Below are 24,656 nucleotides of genomic sequence, written 5' to 3' on the forward strand. Positions count from 1 at the left end.
TGAGAGCAAAGAGGAGTGTAAAAGGTTGTTACCTGAGCACTTATCTTAGAAACGCTGTGGCTTTTTTACATTACCCTGGTTTAGAATTGTTCATATTTCAGATGCTCAAACATAGCTAAAATGTGTCAACTGCTAACATTACTATATATATATAATATTCAGCTGAATCAGCTCACTGAAATGTGGTCCAAATACCTTATATTCTATATGAAGGGAAAGATTAGATTTATTCAATGTATAATGTAAAATGAGTCATGGAAAAGAATGAACACAGTCATTGGAACTGCTGCTATTTACAATCTCAATTAATTTTTTTTTTTTTTGCTATCCACTATTGTGGCTTTCTACTCAATACATTACTATTGCATACAATATGCACTTAAAACAAATGAACACAAACACTGTTATTCATTTCTGAACAAATTTAATGTACTACCAAAGGAGAAATCTCCTGAAAAGGTTATACCTTTTACTGATTTTAACAGTGCAATGCTTTTAAACCAGTTAAAAAAAAAAAAAAGGCAAAACAATTTAATAAGAAATGAATGTGCAATAAAAGCCACAAATGCAACTGTATTCTCTAGGTAAATGTACTCTCAAAATACAGAAGGTTTTCATGAAAGATCATTCATCTGTCATTAACAGACATAAATGTGGAATTTACAAACACATCTTTCCTATATCTATTATAATACCGGTACACAAAAACCTACTCCATTGCTTGTTTCTCAGTTTTCTTTGTCTTTTTACTCTTAAGACCTCCAGCATTCCATGCTTTAACTCAATTAACAGCACTTAAGTACTACTGTTAATAAATGCTGAATGGTAGAAAGCAAAACGACAAATTTCAGATCAAGCTGGTCTTAACCTAAATGAGCTGTGTTCTTAAAGGAGAGGCTGCTGGTCATGGGCACTCAGTTTGACCCTCTCCTCAGCTGGGCTCACTCTGTGAGGTAGAAATGCATCTTGTCATTGATGTTCTTCCTCTCTGGGTTGAGCCTCTTCAAGATCTGGGCGAGCACGTTGACCGTCTGCTCGCTGCTGAGGCCTGTGCGCTTAGTCTGGAACTTCTTCAGCAGGTCTTTAGTGGTCATGGGCTTCCTGATGAGATACCTGCGCACGGCATCCTCTGTCAGCAGCACATCACTAAAGGGGAGATGGACATCTATTTTATACATCTCTGTCAATGCTTGTCTGTGAACTGAATGGATAAAATAAGCCTCATAAACCGTATGATGTAAATGAATCTAAATAGATTGTATGATCTAAAATAGACTTAGAGAAAAGACCCAGAACCAATGGATGGTGAGTGAACTGAGGGGTTTCTGGATCATGGTAATATTCAAGAAAGTAGTACCTGGAGCTGGGGGTGGATTTCCCTGACACTGGTTGGGGTGTGCTCTTTCCTGAAGAGCTCTGAGGGCTGGGCTCCATCTTTAATCTCTTCGCCGCTGGAGTATCTGTGCTGGGCACAGTTGTCTGACGCTTACCTGAGACAGAGGAGCAGATACATGAAGTTTATACTTTACCTAACCCTTAGCAGTGAAGAGAAACAGAGACTAAATGAAATAAGGAGATACTAGGCAGATAATATAACAATTATGGCTTAATACAAAAATCGTCTTATTACCTACTAAACCTCATGCCGTCCTAGATGTAATGACTTTCTTTCTTCAGATGAACACAAACAAAATATTTTTTAGACAAATTATCCATCACTGATTCCATGTAATGGAAGTGTATGGGACTCCCAAAGTTGATGCTTCAAAAACCAAAGTGAACATAACAGTGCTCTGTCTGTCTCCATCACTTCTTAAGTGGGTTTTTGTCAACATGTTCACAAGCTGACGCTTACATCAAGTGTGAACTGATATAACAGCTTAAAGTTTAAAATATGAATATTTTTCCACCCACATACACCCACTGTATACTACAAAAGACATTGATTCATCTACTGGAGTCATATGTGTTACCCTCATGTTCACTTTGTGTGGTTTTTAAAGCTTCAACTATGGTGAACAGCTGGTGACACTCTCACAGAAATGGATTATTTTTCTAAAAATCTTCGTAATCTGAAGAAAGAGTCACATCTGGGATGGCATTAGGGTAAACACATGGAGTATCCCTTTAAAAAAAGTGATTGTTAAAAATAATTAAAGAAGGAACATGTTTCACTGTAAAGAAGACCAACATATCACAATGTTTCTAAAGTCACTTTTTAAATCTATTTGCATGTTATTATTTTGCCACAATAATAACAGTTTTTTTTCTATGCAATTAAGGCAATTAAATCATGCAACTAATAGCTATATCATGTAATTCATTTTATTAACATTTTTAATCAGAAGTGTTTTGAACCTTTTTGTGTACCTTGCTCCAGTTTGTTGGCAGCAGCACGGAGAGTGTTGGAAGTTGCAGCATTGTCAATAGAAGGCGTGCCAGGTCGACTTCCTGTCCTTGAACTACCTGCTGAGCCACGACCACCCCCTCGCTTAGGAGGAGTGCGCTTTTTCTGTGAGAGGGGAGAAAACAAGAGAACACTGTACCATATACACATGAAACAACATCAGAATCTTCTCTCTCATACTCTCTCCCAAACACACAAATATAGGCCATTACTACCATGAACAGTGCTGAAGCTGCCTCTCCTTCAATGTCACTGTCCTCTGAGCTGTCGGACTCGCCACTGCTGTCTGAAACATATGCAATGATTTAAATAAAAATAATAATAATAATATACATATATATATATATATATATATATATATATATATATATATATATATATATATATATATATATATATATACAGTTGCAATCAAAATTACTCAACCCCTCAGAGACTGCAGTAATTTACAAATACAAGCTTTTCTGAAGATCCAGGATAAAATAAAAATTGCATCTATAACAGTTCAGTGGGATATTATAAGTGATAGTCAATATATAATATTTTTGAGTTATAAGATTTTTTTAATAATACTGCTATGTCATAATTATTCAACCCCTATTCAACATTGCTGTTTTTAAATCACTTATTTGCATGGTGGGGAATAAAACAGTCTCAAAACACAATTAGGTCTTTAGAAACTCTATTAAAAACAGAATTAGCTTGTGCTGTTACACATACAGTTAGCCAATGCATGTGTTGAAGTTGAGTAGCAAAAATGTCAACAGAGATCTCACAAAAGCTAAAGAGAATAAATATTGTATTACTTTAAAAAGGCTAAGGCTATATGAAAATTTCCAAGACATTGAAAGTTCCTAGAGACACTCAGCCTTATTCCTTAGCTTAAAGTGTGTTTTACCAGAAAACCTTTGAGGGTGTTGAAGAAAAAGCACAATATCATAAAATGTTTAATCAGAGCAACTGAGAAAAACCTGCAATGTACAGCCAAAGACTTGCAAGATGACCCGATGAAAGGAGGAAAACCATTTCAATGCAGTGTGTAAGAACAACACTAGACAAGTATGGCCTTCATGTTGAGACATCTTGATGAATACCACTCTTGATCAAGAACAATATGCCAACTTGAACTTGATAAAATTCATTTGTGTGGACCTGTGGAGCTCTGGACGAATGTTTTATGGAGTGATGTGACCAAACTGGAACTTTTTGGACCCATGGATCAGCGGTATGTCTGCCGCAAAAAAGGCAAAGCTCATAAGCAGAATAACACCATCTCCATTGTCAAACTTGGAGGTGGATCAGTCCTGTTATGGGGTTTCTTTACTGTAGAAGGAAGTGGAAATCATGACTGTATGAAGGACACCATGGATTCTTTGAAGTATGAGGCCATTTTGACAAGAATTGCGATGCCTTTGGTGCAAAGACTGAAGCTGATGACCAGTGGACTTTCCTGCAGGACAGTCATCCCAAAGTACACATCCAAATCTACTACTGCTTGGTTCAGGGATCAGTCACAGAATGTACTTGAGTGACCTGTTCAGACTCCAGGCTTAATTCTCATTGCAAATATCTGGTTGAATTTGAAGAAAGCAGTGGCAATGTGAAAACCAAAGATTATCAGTGATCTGGAAGATTTTTCATTTCATTTATCACTTATTCACTTAGCTGACGCTTTTATCCAAAGCGACTTACAATTGCCACATATGTCAGAGGTCGCACACCTCTGGAGCAACTAGGGGTTAAGTGTCTTGCTCAGGGACACATTGGTGTCTCACAGTGGATTCGAACCCGGGTCTCTCACACCAAAGACATGTGTCTTATCCACTGCGCTAGCACCACCCCAGGCGAGGAATGGGCCAAGACCGTAGTAGAGAGGTGACAGAAGCTTCTAAACACTTACAGACAGCGTTTATTGGTGATTTTAAAGAATAAAAGATTCTGTACAAAGGGGGTTGAATAATTTTGAACATGAATGTTTAGAGCCAATTTGAATTTTATCATGATTCATCAATGTTCCATTCTCAGAATCACTCAAAAGTGTATTGACAAATTTTCTCTAATACTTTACTGATGCCTTTGTTGAATTGATTTCATAAAATGTTGTTCTCCGCAGCAAAAGGTCTTGCAGGTCAACGGGGTGGAATAATTTTGATTGCAACTGTATATATAAAATATTTACAATGTCAACATTATGGAGGACTAAGATTAGCACTTAAAAAAATGAAAAAAACATTTATAAAGATTATAAAATAAAAGTGATTTGGAAATGCATTTTAAAGTTTATTATTTAAAATATTTTAAATGCATTATTTTACTGTTGCATTTAACTAGAATTGTTACTAAAATAAAGTTTGAAATGTCAATTTATTTTTAAGCATCAATTATATCATTTTTAAATGACATTTTTTTAAAGTTTTTATTTTTGAACAAACTGATAATGAATCTCTTCATTTTATTTACATTTTTTAGTGGTATGCCTAGTCTCCAATAAACATAACTACTACATTTTGAATTTTCCCTAAAGAAGGCCACAGAGCCGAAACATGTTGGCATGTTTTTAATGGATAGCCAAGTTTAAATAAAGGCTTTTAAACTTATATTCCTTGTGAGCGCCTCAGAACTACTGTTTATTTGGGAAACATTTTGGATCTCCTAGCTAAAGAGCACCAGCGGAATACACCTCTCAATACCCAAGTAGCACTCTTAGTAACTCGTTTGTGAACATAACTACTACTTGCTTACTTAATCCTCTTCATCCGATGTGAGACTTGAGGCCACAACACCAAGTAAAAATAGAAAGAAACAAAAATCCAAAATGAGACTGCCTTCACCTTTCTTTTTCTTCTTTTCCACCTGCACCGGTGTCTTCTTTCCATCTTCCTCCTCTTCTTCCTCCTTGCCATCTTCCTCATTCTTGTTTTCTTCCTCACTCTCTTCCTCACTTTCAGACATTTCATCAATCCCTGAAAAAAAGGTGTTGGAGCTTCATGGAGTTGCCTCAAATCAAACATCAGAATTAAATGAAGTGCACTCCTGCTAAATCCCCAACCTTTAGGGACATCCTCTCCCTTATTGTGCTTGGTCTTCTCTTGCTGCTCTTCTTCAGAACTGGAGCAACGAAAAAATGATGAAGATTAGACTGCAGTAATCATGAAAAGACCATTTGGATAAAGGGCTGTTAGTATGTAGCAACAGTAACTGTACATAAAGCCTCACCTGCTCTCATCAGACATGTAGTCCACCTCCAGCCCCTCAAAGTCACCGTCATCACTATCCTCAAACCCTTCCAGGTCGCTGTCCTTTTTCTTCTTCTTCTTTCCCTTGCCTTTGGGGCCTTTTTCCTTTTTAGCTTTTGACTTGGCTTCATCGTCTGCATTGAAAGAAGACATTTTGGTAAGACAGCCCTACACTTGACTCTCCTCTCGCTCTCAGAGCCGTTGCTCACCGTCTCCATTGCTGCCGTCACTCTCATCGCTGCTCATTTCCAAATCATCCTCAAGGTCATGTATGCGCAGGTCTCCTCCCCTGCCTTCTTTCTTCTTCTTTTTCTTCCCCCCCTTTTCTCCTTCCTCTTCATCCTCCTCTCCTCGCTCCTGTCCTCTGAGACGTCGCTGAAGCATGATACTGAAGTGATTCACCACTTTGTTTCTCCTATATGAGGAAAAAAAAGCTGATGTGATGTCTGAGCTTTAGACACTGGCCTCTCAGGAGAGCCATCAGAGCTGTTCTCGTGAATACAAAAACTCAACCTGCCCTCACCTGCCCCACTCTTCCTCTGCCTCCTCTGCTGTGAGCGTGCGGTGCTTGGCCTGTGGTGTGAAGTTGTACCAGGAATGCACAGGAAACGCCTCAAAGGCCCCATCGGCACTCTGTGTGAAGATGTAGTAGGAAGCGTTCTCCGTGACTCCACCTTTCTTCAGACCCTTGAATCTGAGTGATGAAGAGGAACACAATAAGACAGCTTCTCTCATATATTCAAGTCAAACCAAACTTTAAAACTTGAAGACCTTTGAGCTTCTGTGTGTATCTGATGAGTATTTATCAAATGCAATTGTGTAATGCTTTTGAAGTGATTCTCAGAGCAGTTCTAGAGATGAAGTTTGTGTGTTCATATCCTCACAGAAGAGTGGACAAGGCCATCTTTAACTTGAAGGTGTGAGGCTCCCTGTGTTATTTACTTCCAGGTATTTAGCTGTACAAAAACAGTCTGTTTTGCTGCTTGATATCGCAAACTGCTATTTGTTATATTCATTGAATATTAACGCATTTATAAATACACTGGTTCGTAGTGCAACATTTTACCTTTAGCTGCACTTTGTTATACTTCATTATTTTCCCCATAGCCGCTAATGAATCAGAAGTCTTATGTTTTAAGAAAATGGCTTACTTCCATGCAAAATAAGGTAAGTATTTAACACAGCCGGTGCTGAAAACCCCTTTAGTTTCATGCTTGCTTGAGTATGTTTAGTAGACAAAACTTTGGCATCCAGTGACACAGAACAGCGATTATTGGCTTATCAAGCTTTATTGTAAGTATGGGCAGCTAAACACACTCAAAAATAACACAAAACAAGTGTCAATAAGTCGAAAAGATCAAAAGCAGAAACCCATACCTTCTACCTGCCTTGCCATTAACTTTAAGGATCCAGGGCTGGTCCTCCACTTTGAACTCCTTCGTAACGATGCCATACTTCTTCCTCCGTGCTTCCTCTCTCTGTTTCTTTCCAAACTCACTGCCTGCTGCCCCCTCCTGAGTCTCCTCCTCACCATATATACGCCTATTACTCATGTCACGCTCCATACGAGCCTAAACATTGCATATATATAGATAGAGAGAGAGAGAGAGAGAGAGAGAGAAATAGTTACAAAAAAATACAGGGAAGAAAATCTGGCATTGAATAGTAAGCAGTGGCCATTTAAAACGTCTGTTACCTGAGTCCATGTGGAACAACTGACTTTATCACCAGCATTGAAAGCCATTATGTTGTATTTCTTACTGGTGTTTCTGTTGGGCAAAATACCAGAAATCAGATATCCGCAGCTTGTATTGGCAGCACTACAGACACACTAAATACATTTCTAATTCAAGTTAATACAAATCTTACTTAGGAACTCGTACAACATACTCCGTTGTGGAGGAACTGCTGCTCCCCTGCAAACAAGAACAAACTCTTAGGCCTGAGAGACATATAATACTGTCCCTACAAAGGTTTTACTGCTGAGCTGTACAGTATAATGGTGTTCTGGATCAAGCTTTAGACATCATTTCTAAAATGACACACGATCTGTAGTCTGCCGGATCAGGTGTTGAACAATCTGATCAATCTTAACTGTAGATGCTGAGGCACGTACCAGTGATGTCATCACTGCAGAGCAAGAAGTCCCGTTAATAACCTGTGTATGAACACACAACAGAACAATTTCATGTCTCTACATAGGCACTATTAAAAGATCATTCTTGTGCTGACATCTAAAAGTTGTCATCGCAGCATCACATACAACACTGTAAAAAAATCCCTACTAACAGTCTGCCTTGATTTATTTATCCTGTTTCCCAAAGTGCTAGAGAACAGAAGAGTTACAGGGATAAAGTGAGAAGTTCAGCTGGTCATGTGATCAACACATGAAAATAACTTTTTAAAAACATTTCACAGTAGGTGTGTTACTTACCTAGTTTATAGAAAGAGTAAATTGGATTTCAGATAAACAATTGTTTATGGTTTCATATAATTTATTGAGTTATATAGCGTAATACTTTTGTGCATTCTAAATGCTCGTAGCTGTTTTTAATTATTTCGTTTTTTATAATATTTTTTTCTATGTAAATATATCTAATTAAATCATGCAACTAATAGCCATATCATGTAACTTATTTGATTAACATTTTCATGCAACTCAATATTTATTTTATTTTGGTAAGTAGTACCAAGGCATTGTGGAAAAATAAACCCATTAATGAAAGGCTGGCTCTCAAAACGATTCAAACTTTTAATAAGTCTCGATTTAAAAGACAAAGGAAATGAATGAACAGCACATGTTCTCAATATTCCTGTTATACTGGATGAATTCACTGACACTGATATTATTCCTTCAACATGGGCAAAAACGCGTTAAACACGCCGTGAAACATCTAGAAGTGCTACAGTGATGTAGAAGTGTGTTTAAAATGAACGCAACTTAACGTTACCTTCAACCTGCTAACTAGAGAACATCTTCTGCTCTAACGTTACTCCACTTTATAACGCTTAAACTTTAACCTCCTCGTCCGGCTGCTGATATCGTTTCCTATTTGGGTATTCGATAAAACGAAATAGTAAATTAACCTCCAAAAATAGATAAGTAAAGTTACACTTACAAAATTAAGGAGAAGACGAAAGCAGCTCTGACCATTCGCAACTAAAAATTCTTCTTCTTTAGTTTTTTGGCGCATAACAATCTAAATGTATAGCGCCACCTACAGTACGATGCTGGTAGTGTTAAATCACATGAACATATAAAGAGAGAAAGAGAGAGAGAGAGAAAGAGAGAGAGAAAGAGAGAGAGAGAGAGAGAGAGAGAGAGTTAAATAAGGTAGGGGGAGTGTGGGGTTGTATAAAAATAATAATAATAATTATAATTCTTCATAAATGTGACAATGTGATCGTACATCACATGCTCTATTGTTTCTTTTCCCCCACAACTCACATAAACCATTCTCATGTACTCAGTAATAAATTGTGATGCATTCAGTCCTGTGTGTCCAAGTTTCATCCTTGTTATAATGACTTGTTCCCTCCTTTCTCTATATTAAATAAATGTAATATAGAATGTTAATAAACATATGTCTTACCAATTCTAAAATATTTCCCATTATTATAGTTTAACCACCTTTACTTAAAGCAACATTAACATCCATTTTTTCCTTTTTTAAAAGCATATTTTGCCAATTCATCAGCCGTTTCATTTACCATTAAGCCCACATGTGCTGGTACCCAGAAGAAACTGATTAATACACTTTTTCTTTGTATATTCCATAATAATGTAAATAATTCACTTAATAAGTCTTCTCTGCATGAATGATGGGTGTACAAAATGTTAACACAGAAATAATAATAATAATAGGCTAATAATAAATTAGAAGTTTTCTTGTTATCAATTGCATAATTACATCAGACTTCCCACATACACATTTTTTACATAACAATATACAGTGAGGGTCACAAATGTGGGACCACTAATGGAAATATTCTGCATTTATTTTGAGCAGCTCTACACTTCATGGAGATTTACTGCCACCTGCTGGAGATGTTCTGCTGCTGTCACCGACGGAACAATGCAGTCTGTGTGCATTTGTGCCCTTCAGTAGTGTTTGAGTTTGAACTCAAAGCTGTTTCATTACATGCATTATTTATTTAGAATAGTTTTATAAAAGAAAAAATAAACACACCACACACCACATGTATTTGAACCTTTCCATTTTTTTTATTGTGAATATATTTCACATTTAAGCTGTTACTTTGTCAAATTATTCAAATGGTATGAATATATTATTTTAATATTAAGGCTTCCCTAAAATTCTGGCTGTGAAATTAGTCGTAACAAGAAAATGGACTTGGCCATTTTATTCAAACAAACCAACACGCATCTTTTCATCACAGAATGATTTTAAACACAATACATCATTTGAGGTACAGTGGAACATTCAGACATAATAATAATAATAAAAAAGACACAAATCTGAAATTTGTATAAAATATATAAACTGCTAGAAAGTTATTTTTTCATATGTCAATCTCCACAAGACAAAAAGATGATATTTGCAATATCATTTTTGCAGTTAGGTTAATTAAAAGAAGCAAGAAAAAAAGCAGCAAAGGAATCCAGAAAGCACACACACACACAAAATATTGCTTATGTAAGCTTGACTTTGACCAAAGTCACTGTGCATCCATAGAGAAGAGAAAGGAGGAAGAGGGTGAGGAAGGCACAGGCCATATTCCAGGCCTCTTCAACTGTATCCTGTGCAATACCTTCAGGTTTGTTCTCATTCAGAAATATAGCCTCCTCAAATCATGCTGTAAACAGCAAACAAGAATAAATTCACATTTAAAGCTTCATTATTTTCTTGATTAAAATATTTTAGTACTTGAAATCTAGGGTACCTGTTTTCATTGAAATGTTAAGCACCAAGGTATCAGCAACATGAGTGACTCTGCATGTGTACAGTACACCTCACCAGGTGTCCAGTCTGAAGTTTGGAGATCCAGGTGACTTCGGATGCTAAATTTTCCATCAGGGCCTTTTGCAGGTTTGGTGACCCTGTGGGCTGACACCTCAGTCTTACCCAGCCACCAGGTGATGTTGATGGCAGGTGGGCTGAAACCAAATTCCAGGCACACCAGCTCACTAACTCCTTGCAGCAGCTTTGCAGATGGAGCAGAGGGAATCAATGAGGCTAAAAAAAAAACCCAGTGAGAGACATAGATCAGGCAATAGTGAGGAGAGGTGTATTGCATTCAAATTGTATCTTAGCATGAAATGTTATATCATGTAATATATTATATTTTTAAATATTCATTTCTTAGACTCACATATATGTAAGTTGCAATGTAAGTAACATATACATTTAATATTTTATATATATTATATATTAAAATCACATTATATTGTCTTTTTTTTTATTACAATGGTATAATTTCATAATACCATTAATATAACTTAAATTTAAACCTTTCTTGAAAATGGTAACAAATATTTTCAAATCCAAAATGAATTTAATCTTAACAATTAAATCTGATCAATCCTATTTAAAACATCAGGTAATTTTTTTCTGATGGCACCCACCATACAAGTTCTCTAAAGTGTTGATGATTGGACTTTGGGATGACTCATGAGAAACAACACATGAGAACATGCCATCCTTCCACTCTGATGCAGGCAGCATTAGAGCACTATGCATTGCAAAACGTCCTGAAGTGTGAGCAACCACAGGACTGTTGGTGAACTGAGCTGCATCCAGTTGCATCCCATTTAGTTTCCACTGCACAGAGATATCAGATGGGAAGAAACCAGTGATCAAGCTAAGAAGGTGGGTGTTTTGGAGTCCAGAGAGATCAGCGTCTGAGGGTCTGAGGATTCTCACAGTGGGTCGTTTAGGGTCCGCGAGTATATGGCAACGATTAGTAACAAGAAAATATTCTCTTTAAAGGCAGTTTTGAGAACTGTGAGTGCTCACCTCGACTAGACACTAGACTGACACTAGACTGACCCACACTGTGAACAACAGCAAGCTCTATGGTAGGATCACCTGAGAAAGAAAATAGTGTCAAATGTCCAATGAAGAAAACATATTACATCATGGATAAAATTCAATACACCACATCAATTACTGTCCCCAGTAGTGCTAATGTGGTACAGATGAAATTTCATTCTTCACCAAAAATGTTTCCAGTAGGATTGGATGTCCATATTTTCAAGAGTCCATGAACTCTACATGTAAAGGTTTTTCCAGTCTTCTGGTGCTCACTAGGTATTGTAAAATGTGTGGTCAAGGACCAAAGGTTTTCGGATGGACCCCAATGCACACAACTTAAATCTGAGATGTCAGTATTATTGTTCTTGGCCCGGTTCCCCAAAACGTTCTTATCGCTAAGTAGTTCTTAACCTATTCCTTAACTTTTCTCTAAACCTTATGGTACGGTTCCCGACACGTTCGTACGCTAAGTATATCTTCTGTAAGTCATACTTTCGTAAGGTTGGTCTGGACCATTCGTAGCTCTCTCTTAGCGTTATTTGAGCTCATGACGCTACTGTACAGCAGTCTTTAGAAACCAGCGCAGCGAAGTACAAGTCAAACTATGGTATGTTGACAATTTTGTGGCTCAACAATGATTTTCTGTTATTTTTTAAGACTCATAATAAATTATGCAAAGGAATCCAGAAAGCACACACACACACAAAATATTGCTTATGTAAGCTTGACTTTGACCAAAGTCACTGTGCATCCATAGAGAAGAGAAAGGAGGAAGAGGGCGAGGAAGGCACAGGCCATATTCCAGGCCTCTTCAACTGTATCCTGTGCAATACCTTCAGGTTTGTTCTCATTCAGAAATATAGCCTCCTCAAATCATGCTGTAAACAGCAAACAAGAATAAATTCACATTTAAAGCTTCATTATTTTCTTGATTAAAATATTTTAGTACTTGAAATCTAGGGTACCTGTTTTCATTGAAATGTTAAGCACCAAGGTATCAGCAACATGAGTGACTCTGCATGTGTACAGTACACCTCACCAGGTGTCCAGTCTGAAGTTTGGAGATCCAGGTGACTTCGGATGCTAAATTTTCCATCAGGGCCTTTTGCAGGTTTGGTGACCCTGTGGGCTGACACCTCAGTCTTACCCAGCCACCAGGTGATGTTGATGGCAGGTGGGCTGAAACCAAATTCCAGGCACACCAGCTCACTAACTCCTTGCAGCAGCTTTGCAGATGGAGCAGAGGGAATCAATGAGGCTAAAAAAAAACCCCAGTGAGAGACATAGATCAGGCAATAGTGAGGAGAGGTGTATTGCATTCAAATTGTATCTTAGCATGAAATGTTATATCATGTAATATATTATATTTTTAAATATTCATTTCTTAGACTCACATATATGTAAGTTGCAATGTAAGTAACATATACATTTAATATTTTATATATATTATATATTAAAATCACATTATATTGTCTTTTTTTATTACAATGGTATAATTTCATAATACCATTAATATAACTTAAATTTAAACCTTTCTTGAAAATGGTAACAAATTTTTTCAAATCCAAAATGAATTTAATCTTAACAATTAAATCTGATCAATCCTATTTAAAACATCAGGTAATTTTTTTCTGATGGCACCCACCATACAAGTTCTCTAAAGTGTTGATGATTGGACTTTGGGATGACTCATGAGAAACAACACATGAGAACATGCCATCCTTCCACTCTGATGCAGGCAGCATTAGAGCACTATGCATTGCAAAACGTCCTGAAGTGTGAGCAACCACAGGACTGTTGGTGAACTGAGCTGCATCCAGTTGCATCCCATTTAGTTTCCACTGCACAGAGATATCAGATGGGAAGAAACCAGTGATCAAGCTAAGAAGGTGGGTGTTTTGGAGTCCAGAGAGATCAGCGTCTGAGGGTCTGAGGATTCTCACAGTGGGTCGTTTAGGGTCCACGAGTATATGGCAACGATTAGTAACAAGAAAATATTCTCTTTAAAGGCAGTTTTGAGAACTGTGAGTGCTCACCTCGACTAGACACTAGACTGACACTAGACTGACCCACACTGTGAACAACAGCAAGCTCTATGGTAGGATCACCTGAGAAAGAAAATAGTGTCAAATGTCCAATGAAGAAAACATATTACATCATGAATAAAATTCAATACACCACATCAATTACTTTCCCCAGTATTGCTAATGTGGTACAGATGAAATTTCATTCTTCACCAAAAATGTTTCCAGTAGGATTGGATGTCCATATTTTCAAGAGTCCATGAACTCTACATGTAAAGGTTTTTCCAGTCTTCTGGTGCTCACTAGGTATTGTAAAATGTGTGGTCAAGGACCAAAGGTTTTCGGATGGACCCCAATGCACACAACTTAAATCTGAGATGTCAGTATTATTGGTCTTGGCCCGGTTCCCCAAAACGTTCTTATCGCTAAGTAGTTCTTAACCTATTCCTTAACCTTTCTCTAAACCTTATGGTACGGTTCCCGACACGTTCGTACGCTAAGTATATCTTCTGTAAGTCATACTTTCGTAAGGTTGGTCTGGACCATTCGTAGCTCTCTCTTAGCGTTATTTGAGCTCATGACGCTACTGTACAGCAGTCTTTAGAAACCAGCGCAGCGAAGTACAAGTCAAACTATGGTATGTTGACAATTTTGTGGCTCAACAATGATTTTCTGTTATTTTTTAAGACTCATAATAAATTATGTTCGCAATGGATACAGGTCTATTTATGAAGTTGACTTTATGTGGTTACAGAACTAATAAGGTGGTAATTAGCCTAGGCTTTTTCGTAATGTAGTTTAATCGAATTGGCAATCATTTTTTTGATAATTAAAATCTGGCAAACAATTCTACTCTAAATGGCTAAGATCTTTAAATGGGTAATCATGGTGGTGTCCAGTAAGCGACCAACTATGGCAGCGATCCAACGTGTTCTTGTATTGAATCAAAGACGGAGCCGGGGATACCCGGTTTGTCTTACCGTCACAACATATCGTGTGAACATTACTGAGCCTTTGATAATTTAATTTATAGTCTATATTTTACTGATAACTTAAACTATGTTAAAATAAATGTTACTGTAATAATTTGAGGAATGTTTCATTTGCATAGAACGTGTTGTCTTTCTTAACGCTGTATTGCACCTTCGGGTAAAGTGGAAAATCGATTCATGAGCCATCGATGCCAACTAATTCAGCACCCTGACTTTGGACAGCGCTCTTGTAACGTCGGACGTAAGAGGCAGCGTGCTAAGAAGCTTCCTAAGGGACACTTCGGGGAACACACTTAGAAACATCAACAACTTTGGTAAGATATACCTTTCGATGTCTTCTTAGCGCGCTAAGAGTGAACGTTATCGGGGAACCGGGCCCTGGATGTTTATGCAGACCTCACCAGAGGGGAGATCATTTACAACACACTCCAGCACTGCACTTCCTGCCTGTGTTGAATTCACGACAGACCTCCTGATCACCACTACAGGATCTTTCTTTAGATCATCTGAGGAGCAAAAATAGACTTTATCACATGATACTTGGGTTTTAGAAGCTAAATTGTCATAAAAACAATTAGACAAATGCTAATCAGTGAAAAAGAAACCACTTACCAGCTTTAATTTCCACCCTTTCTTCTGAGAAACATGGATGTTTAGCGGTACAAACAACAGTCTTAAAGGTCGACCAATCATTTCTGGACAAAGTCAAGTTGCTTACAATATTATTGGACTGGCCTTTGACTTCTTTGCTGGCTTTTGTACTGACATTGTCTATCAACCATGACACTTTAGTGTTGTCTGGTGCTTCGACAACACAGGAAATTGTGACCTTACTCTCCTGTATAATGTCTCTGAGATGGGTTTTCTTTATTTGGACTGAAGGTTTGAACAAAGACTGCTGAACAGGGTGAATAAAGTTAAAATAACTTTATTATAAATAGCATTGCATTCAGCTGAGAATCACATGATGATGGTAATACAATAATTATACTTTCAACACAATCCTGTTACCATCCTCTCTACTCACCAAAGCAATAGTAGGCTTATTGACACGTTTTGCTATTAAAATAGATATAAAAAATCAGTTAACTTAGGCAGTGTGGTTTAAACAAAGGTACAAAATTCATTGAACCTATGCAGGTGTAGTGGTATGGACTCAAGTAGTCATGTTTGTAGTGTTTTCATTAATATTATTACTTATCATCTGTTAAATATGGTTCTTGCGTTAAATGTATATTAAAATATAATTGTATATAATACTGTATAATTATGCCAACTTGAACATCACTTAGACCTGTAGACGCTCGCGGGTGACGCTAGAGGGTGATCATGAGCCGCAGGACATAGAGCTTCATTTATATATGAAGAAGCCACTCTGGCAGCCACTGATACACAATTGAAAGATTTCCACTTTCTCTCTCTGTTTATGTGTTTCTGCAGGTAATATAAGTGATGTGGCATCGCAGTTTGAGTTCATAAAATGTTTATACTTTAGTAATTTGTGTTAGTTTAATGACTTTGTTTATATAATTTATAAATATAGCAGTTGATGTGCGGCCGGCTGCACTCGCGCGATGGATTGCGGAATCGCCGCTGCGTTGGTGGAGGCTGCGCGATGCATTGACATGGGTGCCTAGTGTCCTCAGAAATATAATTGTAATCACTCGTTATTATGAAAGAGTTTATATTTGTTTATTGTAACAATTGTGTTTTGTACATCTGTCATGTTTTAGAGACAACTAAATTGCTGATAAAGATCGGTTACAACAGAGCACATAGAGAGAAATAGCTACTAAAAAGGAAACAAAGAGCTTATACACCGTTTGTGTATGCTTATTGAGTATTATTTTCTGATGTCATGGAAATGTTAATGTGTTACAGACAGTATAGCAATATATTCTCATTTTATTTCAATGTATTGTGATATGATTGTTTAAAGTGAGTTTATTGAAATAGAGCTTCATTTATATATGAAGAAGCCACTCTGGCAACCACTGATACACAATTGAAAGATTTCCACTTTCTCTCTCTGTTTATGTGTTTCTGCAGACAGTATACAGCAATAAAACAATATATGTGCCACCAGAAGTCTCCGCCTCTTCTCTGTGTGCAACACATGCTTATTCAATAAATTCTAAAAGACATAGAAATTAATGCTGTTAGTATTTCAGTTGGATGGTTATTTGCATCATGACAGTTTTTTTATTTTATTTTTTATTTATGTTACAGATACTGAAACAAAAGAAGAGGAAACCAGAAACATGCTTCAAAGAACATATAGCAGATGGAAGCGTTAGGTAACAAACAAGCTGAAATAGCCACCAAAAGCAGAACTGAAAAACATCTGCATCTCTGAGACATGGTTGAACACATCTGCACAGGAAAGACACTCTGTCCTTTACATAAAATGACTGTTGTTATGCAATTTATTTGTATATACTTCACAGCATGAAATATTTATGCTTACAAATATTCACAGCTAGAAAAGACTGCATCTGTCACATAATGAACTAATTCTTGCAGATTCTGAAAAAATTAAGTATAGGATTTAAGAAAATATGTTTAATTTATTACTTTCAGAAATGAGAGAAATATGTGACCCTGGACCACAAAACCAAGCTTAAGTCGCTGGGGTATATATTTAGCAATAGCCAAAGAAACACAGTATTGGTCAAAATTATAGATTTTTCTTTTATGCCAAAAATCATTAGGATATTATGTAAAGATCATGTTCCATGAAGACATTTTGTAAATTTCCTACCATAAATATATACAATAATTATTTTTTTATTAGTAATATGCATAGCTAAGAATTCATTTGGACAACTTCAAAGGTGATTTTATCAGTATTTAGATTTTTTTACACCCTCAGATTCCAGATTTTCAAATAGTTGTATCTCGGCCAAATATTGTCTGTTCCTAATGAACCAAACATCAACGGAAGGCTTATTTATTCAGCTTTCAATTAAAAACTTGAAAGAAACAAAATACAAGAGCAATCAAATGGTTTCTTTCTTTTATTAAAGTAAAACTTAAAAACAAACAAACATCACAATAACATTTACAATAAAGGAAAAAAAAAAGAAAAAAAGAATTTATTCTGAGAAGTCTTGCATGTCCTTAAAGGGATCGTTCATTTCACCTGAAAGCATAATTTGATACCAATAAGAGCCAGAAAAACTACTTCTGTTTAACTTGCATATATTAAATATTTTTCAAACTTAAATATATATTTAAAAGCAAGGACAACATTTTTTTTTTTTGCATCAAATAAAATGCTCCGATAAAATCTAGTCTCATGATTATGTTAAATTAAAAATTAACTAGAACAAACTATGTTGTATACCTTAACAAAAGTAGCCCCTATGCTGTAGCACAAGGCAATGAGGAACAGGAAAACAAAGGATACAGCAGTGTTTGCAATGCCACTGTCATCTGTATCAGTGGCGTCATACAGGGAATGATCTATCCACACAATCACAGCTGTGGGAATAGATAATAACACATTAGCATGACCTACAGGACAACATCGCCACTCTCCAGCACAAACATTAGGAAAACAGTCTAGCATGTTCTCTTATAACTATGTTTTAATCACTTCACCTGCACATCCTCATATATAATTAGACAGGTGGACTGAGGGCAGGAATATTCATGAATATATAAACGGAAACCGACAGAGAAAGAACCTTGAATGAATTATATTGTATTTGAAATTTGAGGATTTTCATCTGCCATTTTTTCAGCTTATTATCTTGTTAATTATGTAGCATGTTTACTAAATAATTCAAACCCAATGGAAATCTGATTAAGGAAAGGTGACCCTGACAAGCTCAAATAAGTCAGTTGAATGTGTCTTGGCATGCTGTAGAAGAACTGATGTGGCTACAAACTATCAATCTCTAATAATTTAACTAATACAAATGGAGAGCATTATCTCTTTGGGTGATTATAATGTCAAACGAAATACAATACACTCACACACACACACGTTTAGGCGTAATGGTTTTTATACTGTACAAACTGTATATTCTATCGCCCTACACCAACCCTTCACCTAACCCTAACCCTAACAGGAAACTTTCTAAAAAAAAAACTCATTCTGTATGGTTTTTAAGCGTTTTGAAAAATGGGGACATGGGTTATGTCCTCATAAGTCACTCTCTCCTTGTAATACCTGTGTCATACCCATGTCATTATACAGAGTTGTGTCCTGATATGTCACAAAAACAAGAGCACACACACACATACACTGACAAACATTTCCTCCCATCATTATGCATATTATGTGCCAGCTAATGGTATAGTTTCAATGGCATTTTGTCTTCTTTTTTTCTGCAAAGTTATATATTAAATTGTATATATTTTTTAAATATGTTCTATGTATTTATAGGTATTTCTTACATAATTATATAAACAAATTATATAAATATATATATTAATTTATTATTATATTAATATATCATTTTGTTTCTCAATTTCTGTGGAGTGATGTTGTTTTTTTATGTCTGTGATCTTTTATGCTCACATATGCTGTGTCAAAGAAATATGAAACTGGTATAATAACATAAATTAAATGCACAGGAATTATGCTTTGTTTCTTTTTTATTAGTATTTACCTAAATGTAATATGCATGAAAGCAAGGAGCAACAAACATTAAAGACCAACACAGTTACAAACATGGACATGTAACTCAAGAACAGGAAGAAAAAAGGAAAGAAAACAAGATGAACACTTAACAGGCGTAACAGGAAGACACCACACAATGCTCTACTCCTTGCAAGATGCAGGGGTATTCATACTTAGATTAATGACACCTGCCTTATCAATATTATCATCAATAGATCTTGTCAGTACGCGCATTTTTTCATCAATGCTTTCATGATACACGACACAACTGAACACTGTACCGCTCTTCCACTCTGAATAATCAACTGTTAGCTGACTGTAGATGGAGAAGTATTTATCATTCTGAATAGGCAGGCTAGTGTTGTAACTGTGCCCAAGAGTCACGGGTTCATTATCAGCAAGCCAAGACACAAACACCTCTTTGGGGTAGAAGTCCTTCAAATAACATGTCAGGGTCATGTTGCCACCCTCTTTGTGCTCTGGGGGTGCTAACATGTAAACAGAGGGTCTCTTGGGTTCTTTATCTAGTAAAACAAGATCAGAATTAAGACCAGAATGAGTCATGAGTCATTCTCTTATGATTATATATATATTGGTAAAACTCTATATTAACATCAATTGGAATGAAAAATAAAATCAAGAGACCTTGTAAAACTGCATGATGTTTTACAAAAAGAAAAACCCATACCATTTTCTCTGATGAACTTAGTTTGCTTGGGCTCTGCTAGTTCTTTGTGTTCAACGGTGCATGCAAATTCAGTGCCATTGCTCCATTCTTCATAGCCAATCGGGGCATCAAGTTCCACAACTTTTAAGTTTTCCTTTACTGTTGCTTCAGCGATGATATTATTATTCGCTTCCATTGTTATTTTGGTGAAACCTGGATTGTCTGCTGAAGCTTTGCACTTCAGCACTCCTTGTCTATTTTTCAGCATGTCTTCAAGGGAGGGAGGCACTATATCAACAGCAATATGGGTGCAATCTTGAATAGGAGCTGGGTACAAAAAGCAGACAGGTTTGGGGAGACGTAAACATAATATTAATAAAGAAATGGGGGGAAAAAATTAAAGAAACTATTTTCAAAACAAACACATTCTCAATAGAAAACATACCTGCATATTCTGCCTCAATATCTTCACTTCCCGCCTTGTGCACAAACTCACACTTAATTTTGCTGTTTGGCTGCCATTTGTTGGCACTGATTTGCAAAATGCTTATGGCACTATATTCGGTTATTGAGCCTTTCTTCTCACTCTTGTCATATTTGTCTATTGCATCTGTCACCTCCTTACCATCCTGAAACCACTTAAATGCATATGTTTTAGGTGAAAACCGCTGGGCTAAACAGATGAAGGTTGCAGTTGCATTGTCTAACTCCAATTTTGAAGGTACTGTTAAGTACACATCAGCACGCTGATCTGGCGGTGGGGCTGGCAACATTCAGGAGAAAGCAGAGAGGACATGAAAAGCTAAATAAAATAGTGCAACATGACTTTTTAAGCAAGCGAATAAGATGCGCTTGTAGTTGAGTTTGAACGTCAATGTTAAATGCTATATATATATATACACACACACATTTAATTTTTTTTGTATGTATATTTTGGTTTATACAGTGGGGAAAAAATCTCATATGTCATTGCATTCCTTGAAACAGACTCAGAAATGAAGTATTTCTGAAAGCCTAAGGGTATTTAATTAATTCAAGAAATCATGTAGCCTTTTCTGTTCTAGCGTTTTTTGGACTCGTTATATTTGTAGCCTTGCTGTTCTCAGCTGGTGTAAACATTGACTGACATTGGACTTTGATAAAGAACAACCACATGACATTCACAAATATATAACAGGAAGTTGACGTAAATAATCCAAAGAGTGTGCTAAAATTCCCATTCAAACATGAATCTCCACAAAGAAACCACAGCATAATCTTAATCCAACAGCAAGAGAAAATAGAGACACATGAGGTAGCTAATGTAAAATGCTAGACATTTTAGAAATGTAACTCACGTGATGGAGCAAGAGTAGTTTCTTTACTGACTCCAAAACTTGAAGCTTCGCATGTGTAAGGATTTTTAGGATCCCAATCACTTTTCCTCACGCGCAGATGACTGATTTGGTTATAGTCTCCATCCTGTCCAAACGCCGGATACTGCACAAAACCACTCAACTCTTTTTTAGCAGAATCCTTCCATTTGAATGTAAGCGAGTCCGCAGGTGAGAAACCTCTTGCCAAGCAGCCGATAGTGAGGAACCCATCAGAATCAGAAGTACACTGAGACAAGCTGAAGATTGACTTTGGTGCAGATGGTTGCGCTGTAGAGACATTGCATCTTTCTCAGAAAAAAAATACAACCTATAACGTAGCCTATATGCAACCCTATTAGGCCTATTAGATAGCAAGGCAACATCTTGAATGACTGAATGGATGAAAAAAAAATCTAATCAAATCAAAATAGATGACAAAATAAAATAAAACAAAATGATTGAGTTAAACTGGTTTTATACTTTGCATTGAAGTCCTGTTAACTTTGCAGTATAGCCTAATGATCAATTCTGCACACAAGCTACTTAAATATGTAGGCTACTACACGGATATTAAATATTGATTTGAAATTGTGGTGACCAGAAAGACAGAACACTAGCACAGCTATTTTGAAACAGGTTTCCCGGATGATAACACACAAAATCTTGTGAATTGGGTGAAATATTTCTTTATCTTGGATGCTGTAATAAATATAGTGTTATATATCTAAACTAATTTATAACTGGATTGTTTGACTGCAGAATTACTTTTCAGTTTGTTTTAAATTAATCGGTTAATGAAATGTCTAAGTTAAACAAATAGAATAAAAACAATCCAAACCTTCTGAAATTTTTAAATAAGCGCACTCACTAACCGGCAGTTTGTGACCTTGGAATCATGCGAAAACGTTATAATTAAATCAATTTGTAATTGCAAACATTTATTAAATAATGGTTGCATCGTACAAAGATATACAGCGTTGTTTTATTTATTTATTTGTTTAAAACATCTTAATTATTTCATAACAGGGTATGTTATCTGTCATTTAAAATTATAACACGTAATGGCTGTATCAGTGTAGAAAGTTTAAACGCACGAGACACATTGCAGTTATTTAGTCTTATTTATATACTTTGGCTTTTCAGCGTCTATTTGCGCAGATTAAACCAACACATGCAAGAAAAATGAAAGCTGAAGGGAGTCGTTTAACAGTAACCACTGTTATTGATTTTCTTTTTTTTTACCAGCTATATAGCCTACAACGAAACAATATTATAAAAGTAGGCTATGCATACATTTTATGAGAAATAAAATAACCATTCATCTGACAACAATTAATAGGAAACTCTCAATATATAATAAAACTGCAAACAATAACACACATTGGCATTTTGTTTTATTACGATTGAACTGATCTTGCAACTAGCCTAATAATAAAATCTTACCGTTTGTTACGGTGACTTTAGTGCCGCTTCCCCAGTAGTCGAAAGCCACCGCAGTATAAAAATGCAACGCTCAGTTTTCCCCAAAAGTCAAAAGCATCGTCACACTGACAGTTTTACGCATGGATATTGTACAAAAATAGCTATGAGCCTATGTATGACAAGTCACTTTCATTTATTATCCCAACCCCCAAAATCTCCTTTTGATTTGGTTTATTCTTGCAAAACGGACAAGCGGTCTGTAGGCTAAGTTTAGTTTTACTTTTATGTTTAAAACATAATGCCAACGTTTATGAAAAACCTGAATTTGACTTCTTACATTATATATACATTTAGTGGACTAAATAGTGTGTTAATAAACATGCATTTTGTTGTTTGGCTCGTAAACCTAAACAAAAATCTACTTACCTGATGTTACAGTCACTGTTGTTCCCTTTCCCCAGTAGTCAAAGGCACCGTCACAACGGGAAGGTTCACGATAAGAGCCATACCATAACCCTAATACTTTAATAACTTTGAAGACATTTTATTGCGCGCTTTCTTTAATCTGACTTTTTTACTCGGCATTGTTTACGGTTACCGACGCTCCCTTTTTTCACTATTAGCCTTATTTTATTTTTTTTTAATTTATTTATTTATTTATTTGTAGGCTACGTCTGCATGTTATTTTGTGATAAGGCTATTTACCTACCTCTTCAAAGTGCATAAAAATGGATTAACAGAAAATATCAACTATATCTTACCTGAGGAAACGGTGACTTTGGTTCCTGTCATCGAAATAGTTGACACAGTGACTGGTGCCTTTGCTAACCAAAAACCCACAAGAAGCAGCAAAAACTCAAACCACTCATTTGTTATTATTATTTTTTAAACGAATTCAATGAAAAAGTCTCATGTGGATCAGAAATATGATTTGGTACAGCACTATTTTTTTTTTTATATTATCCAAAACATTGGATAATATAAGACACGGATATTTAAAAAAAAGTAGGCTAGTAATAACCTTAACCAAACCATTTTTTGCATCATTCATCCATCCATCCATCCATCCAAACAACAGTTACGTATTGTCTTCAAAATATAAAATCGTTTATATTGAAATGGACTAAAACTAGGTTGTAAACATTATTTTTTATTTCAGCAATTTACTTTTCATCTTTCTTTGCAGAGATATCTCTTTGCAGTCCTCAGCAGTCATTCATGTTTTTGTAACGCTGGGAACAAGGAATGCAGGTGAAGATGAGGATATAAAAGCAAAGGGTTTATTGAAACACAGAGGAACACAAAGACCACGGAGACACACAAAAAAGAACTGCAAACATTGCCTGACAAAATACAAGTGAAACAAAAGGGCTATTTATATATAACAAGCAACATGGTGAGACTGATTAATCACTGCAACAACTAATAAGGGTTGCCGTGAAAACAAACAAGGCATACAGCAGTCAGGGCCCTAACACACACAGCGACACATAGCCCCACCTAAGGAGTGGATTGCAGATGCTCCCAAAAATAATAAAATAAGAAAAAAGAAAATACTTATATTACATCAAAAGTTCAGAAGGATGCTGGAGCAAAGGTGGAACAGGGGGAGGGATGGTAGGCCAGGCCTATGGAGTGTAAGAAAGCCTGGAGTCTGTGGTGGATCAAGAGATCAGGGAAGAGTTTAAGACAACCAGGATAGAGCACACAGGGCAAAAATATATACATGGCTGAAGGAAGTAGTACATACAAAAAGTTTTTTAAGACCCCCTGTGGTTGTTTCTTATTTATATACACACATTAGCCATCCAACTTTTGTATAATTCCATGTAAGTTTATTTGTATAGCGCTTTTTACAATACAAATTGTTGCAAACTTTACAGAAAATTAAGTTTCTACAATATTTTGTTCCTTAATCACGTGACAG

The 24,656-nt window shown here is 36.2% G+C and overlaps 1 protein-coding gene, 1 pseudogene and 1 gene segment (V, D, J or C); all 3 read right to left on the reverse strand.

The window, feature by feature from the left end:
- Positions 1-515: 515 nt before the first annotated feature.
- LOC132149237 (general transcription factor IIF subunit 1-like) lies at positions 516-8,877 on the reverse strand. 3 transcript variants are annotated; one of them, XM_059558298.1, is made up of 14 exons: positions 8,763-8,877; positions 7,760-7,801; positions 7,513-7,559; positions 7,340-7,412; positions 7,021-7,214; positions 6,167-6,337; positions 5,853-6,058; positions 5,624-5,777; positions 5,457-5,515; positions 5,239-5,370; positions 2,623-2,693; positions 2,371-2,512; positions 1,358-1,490; positions 516-1,146 (listed from the first exon to the last, which is right to left on the reverse strand). In XM_059558298.1, exons 1-14 carry the CDS (start codon positions 8,835-8,837, stop codon positions 942-944), a joined length of 1,704 nt encoding a protein of 567 aa, XP_059414281.1. In that variant the 5' UTR covers positions 8,838-8,877; the 3' UTR covers positions 516-941. The 3 variants fall into 3 exon arrangements, with proteins under 3 accessions (XP_059414281.1, XP_059414280.1, XP_059414282.1); XM_059558297.1 differs by having other exon boundaries at positions 2,359-2,512; XM_059558299.1 differs by lacking the exon at positions 8,763-8,877 and adding an exon at positions 8,595-8,670 and having other exon boundaries at positions 2,359-2,512.
- A 1,336-nt stretch (positions 8,878-10,213) lies between these two features.
- Positions 10,214-23,547, reverse strand: LOC132148753 (uncharacterized; annotated as a pseudogene).
- On the reverse strand, positions 12,524-13,594 carry LOC132149238 (Ig heavy chain C region-like). The segment is given in 2 exon segments: positions 12,524-12,897; positions 13,285-13,594. Coding segments are annotated over 2 exon segments (468 nt in total).
- Positions 23,548-24,656: the final 1,109 nt, after the last annotated feature.

Source organism: Carassius carassius, chromosome 9, assembly GCF_963082965.1.
Source record: "Carassius carassius chromosome 9, fCarCar2.1, whole genome shotgun sequence".
Classification (NCBI taxonomy): domain Eukaryota; kingdom Metazoa; phylum Chordata; class Actinopteri; order Cypriniformes; family Cyprinidae; genus Carassius; species Carassius carassius.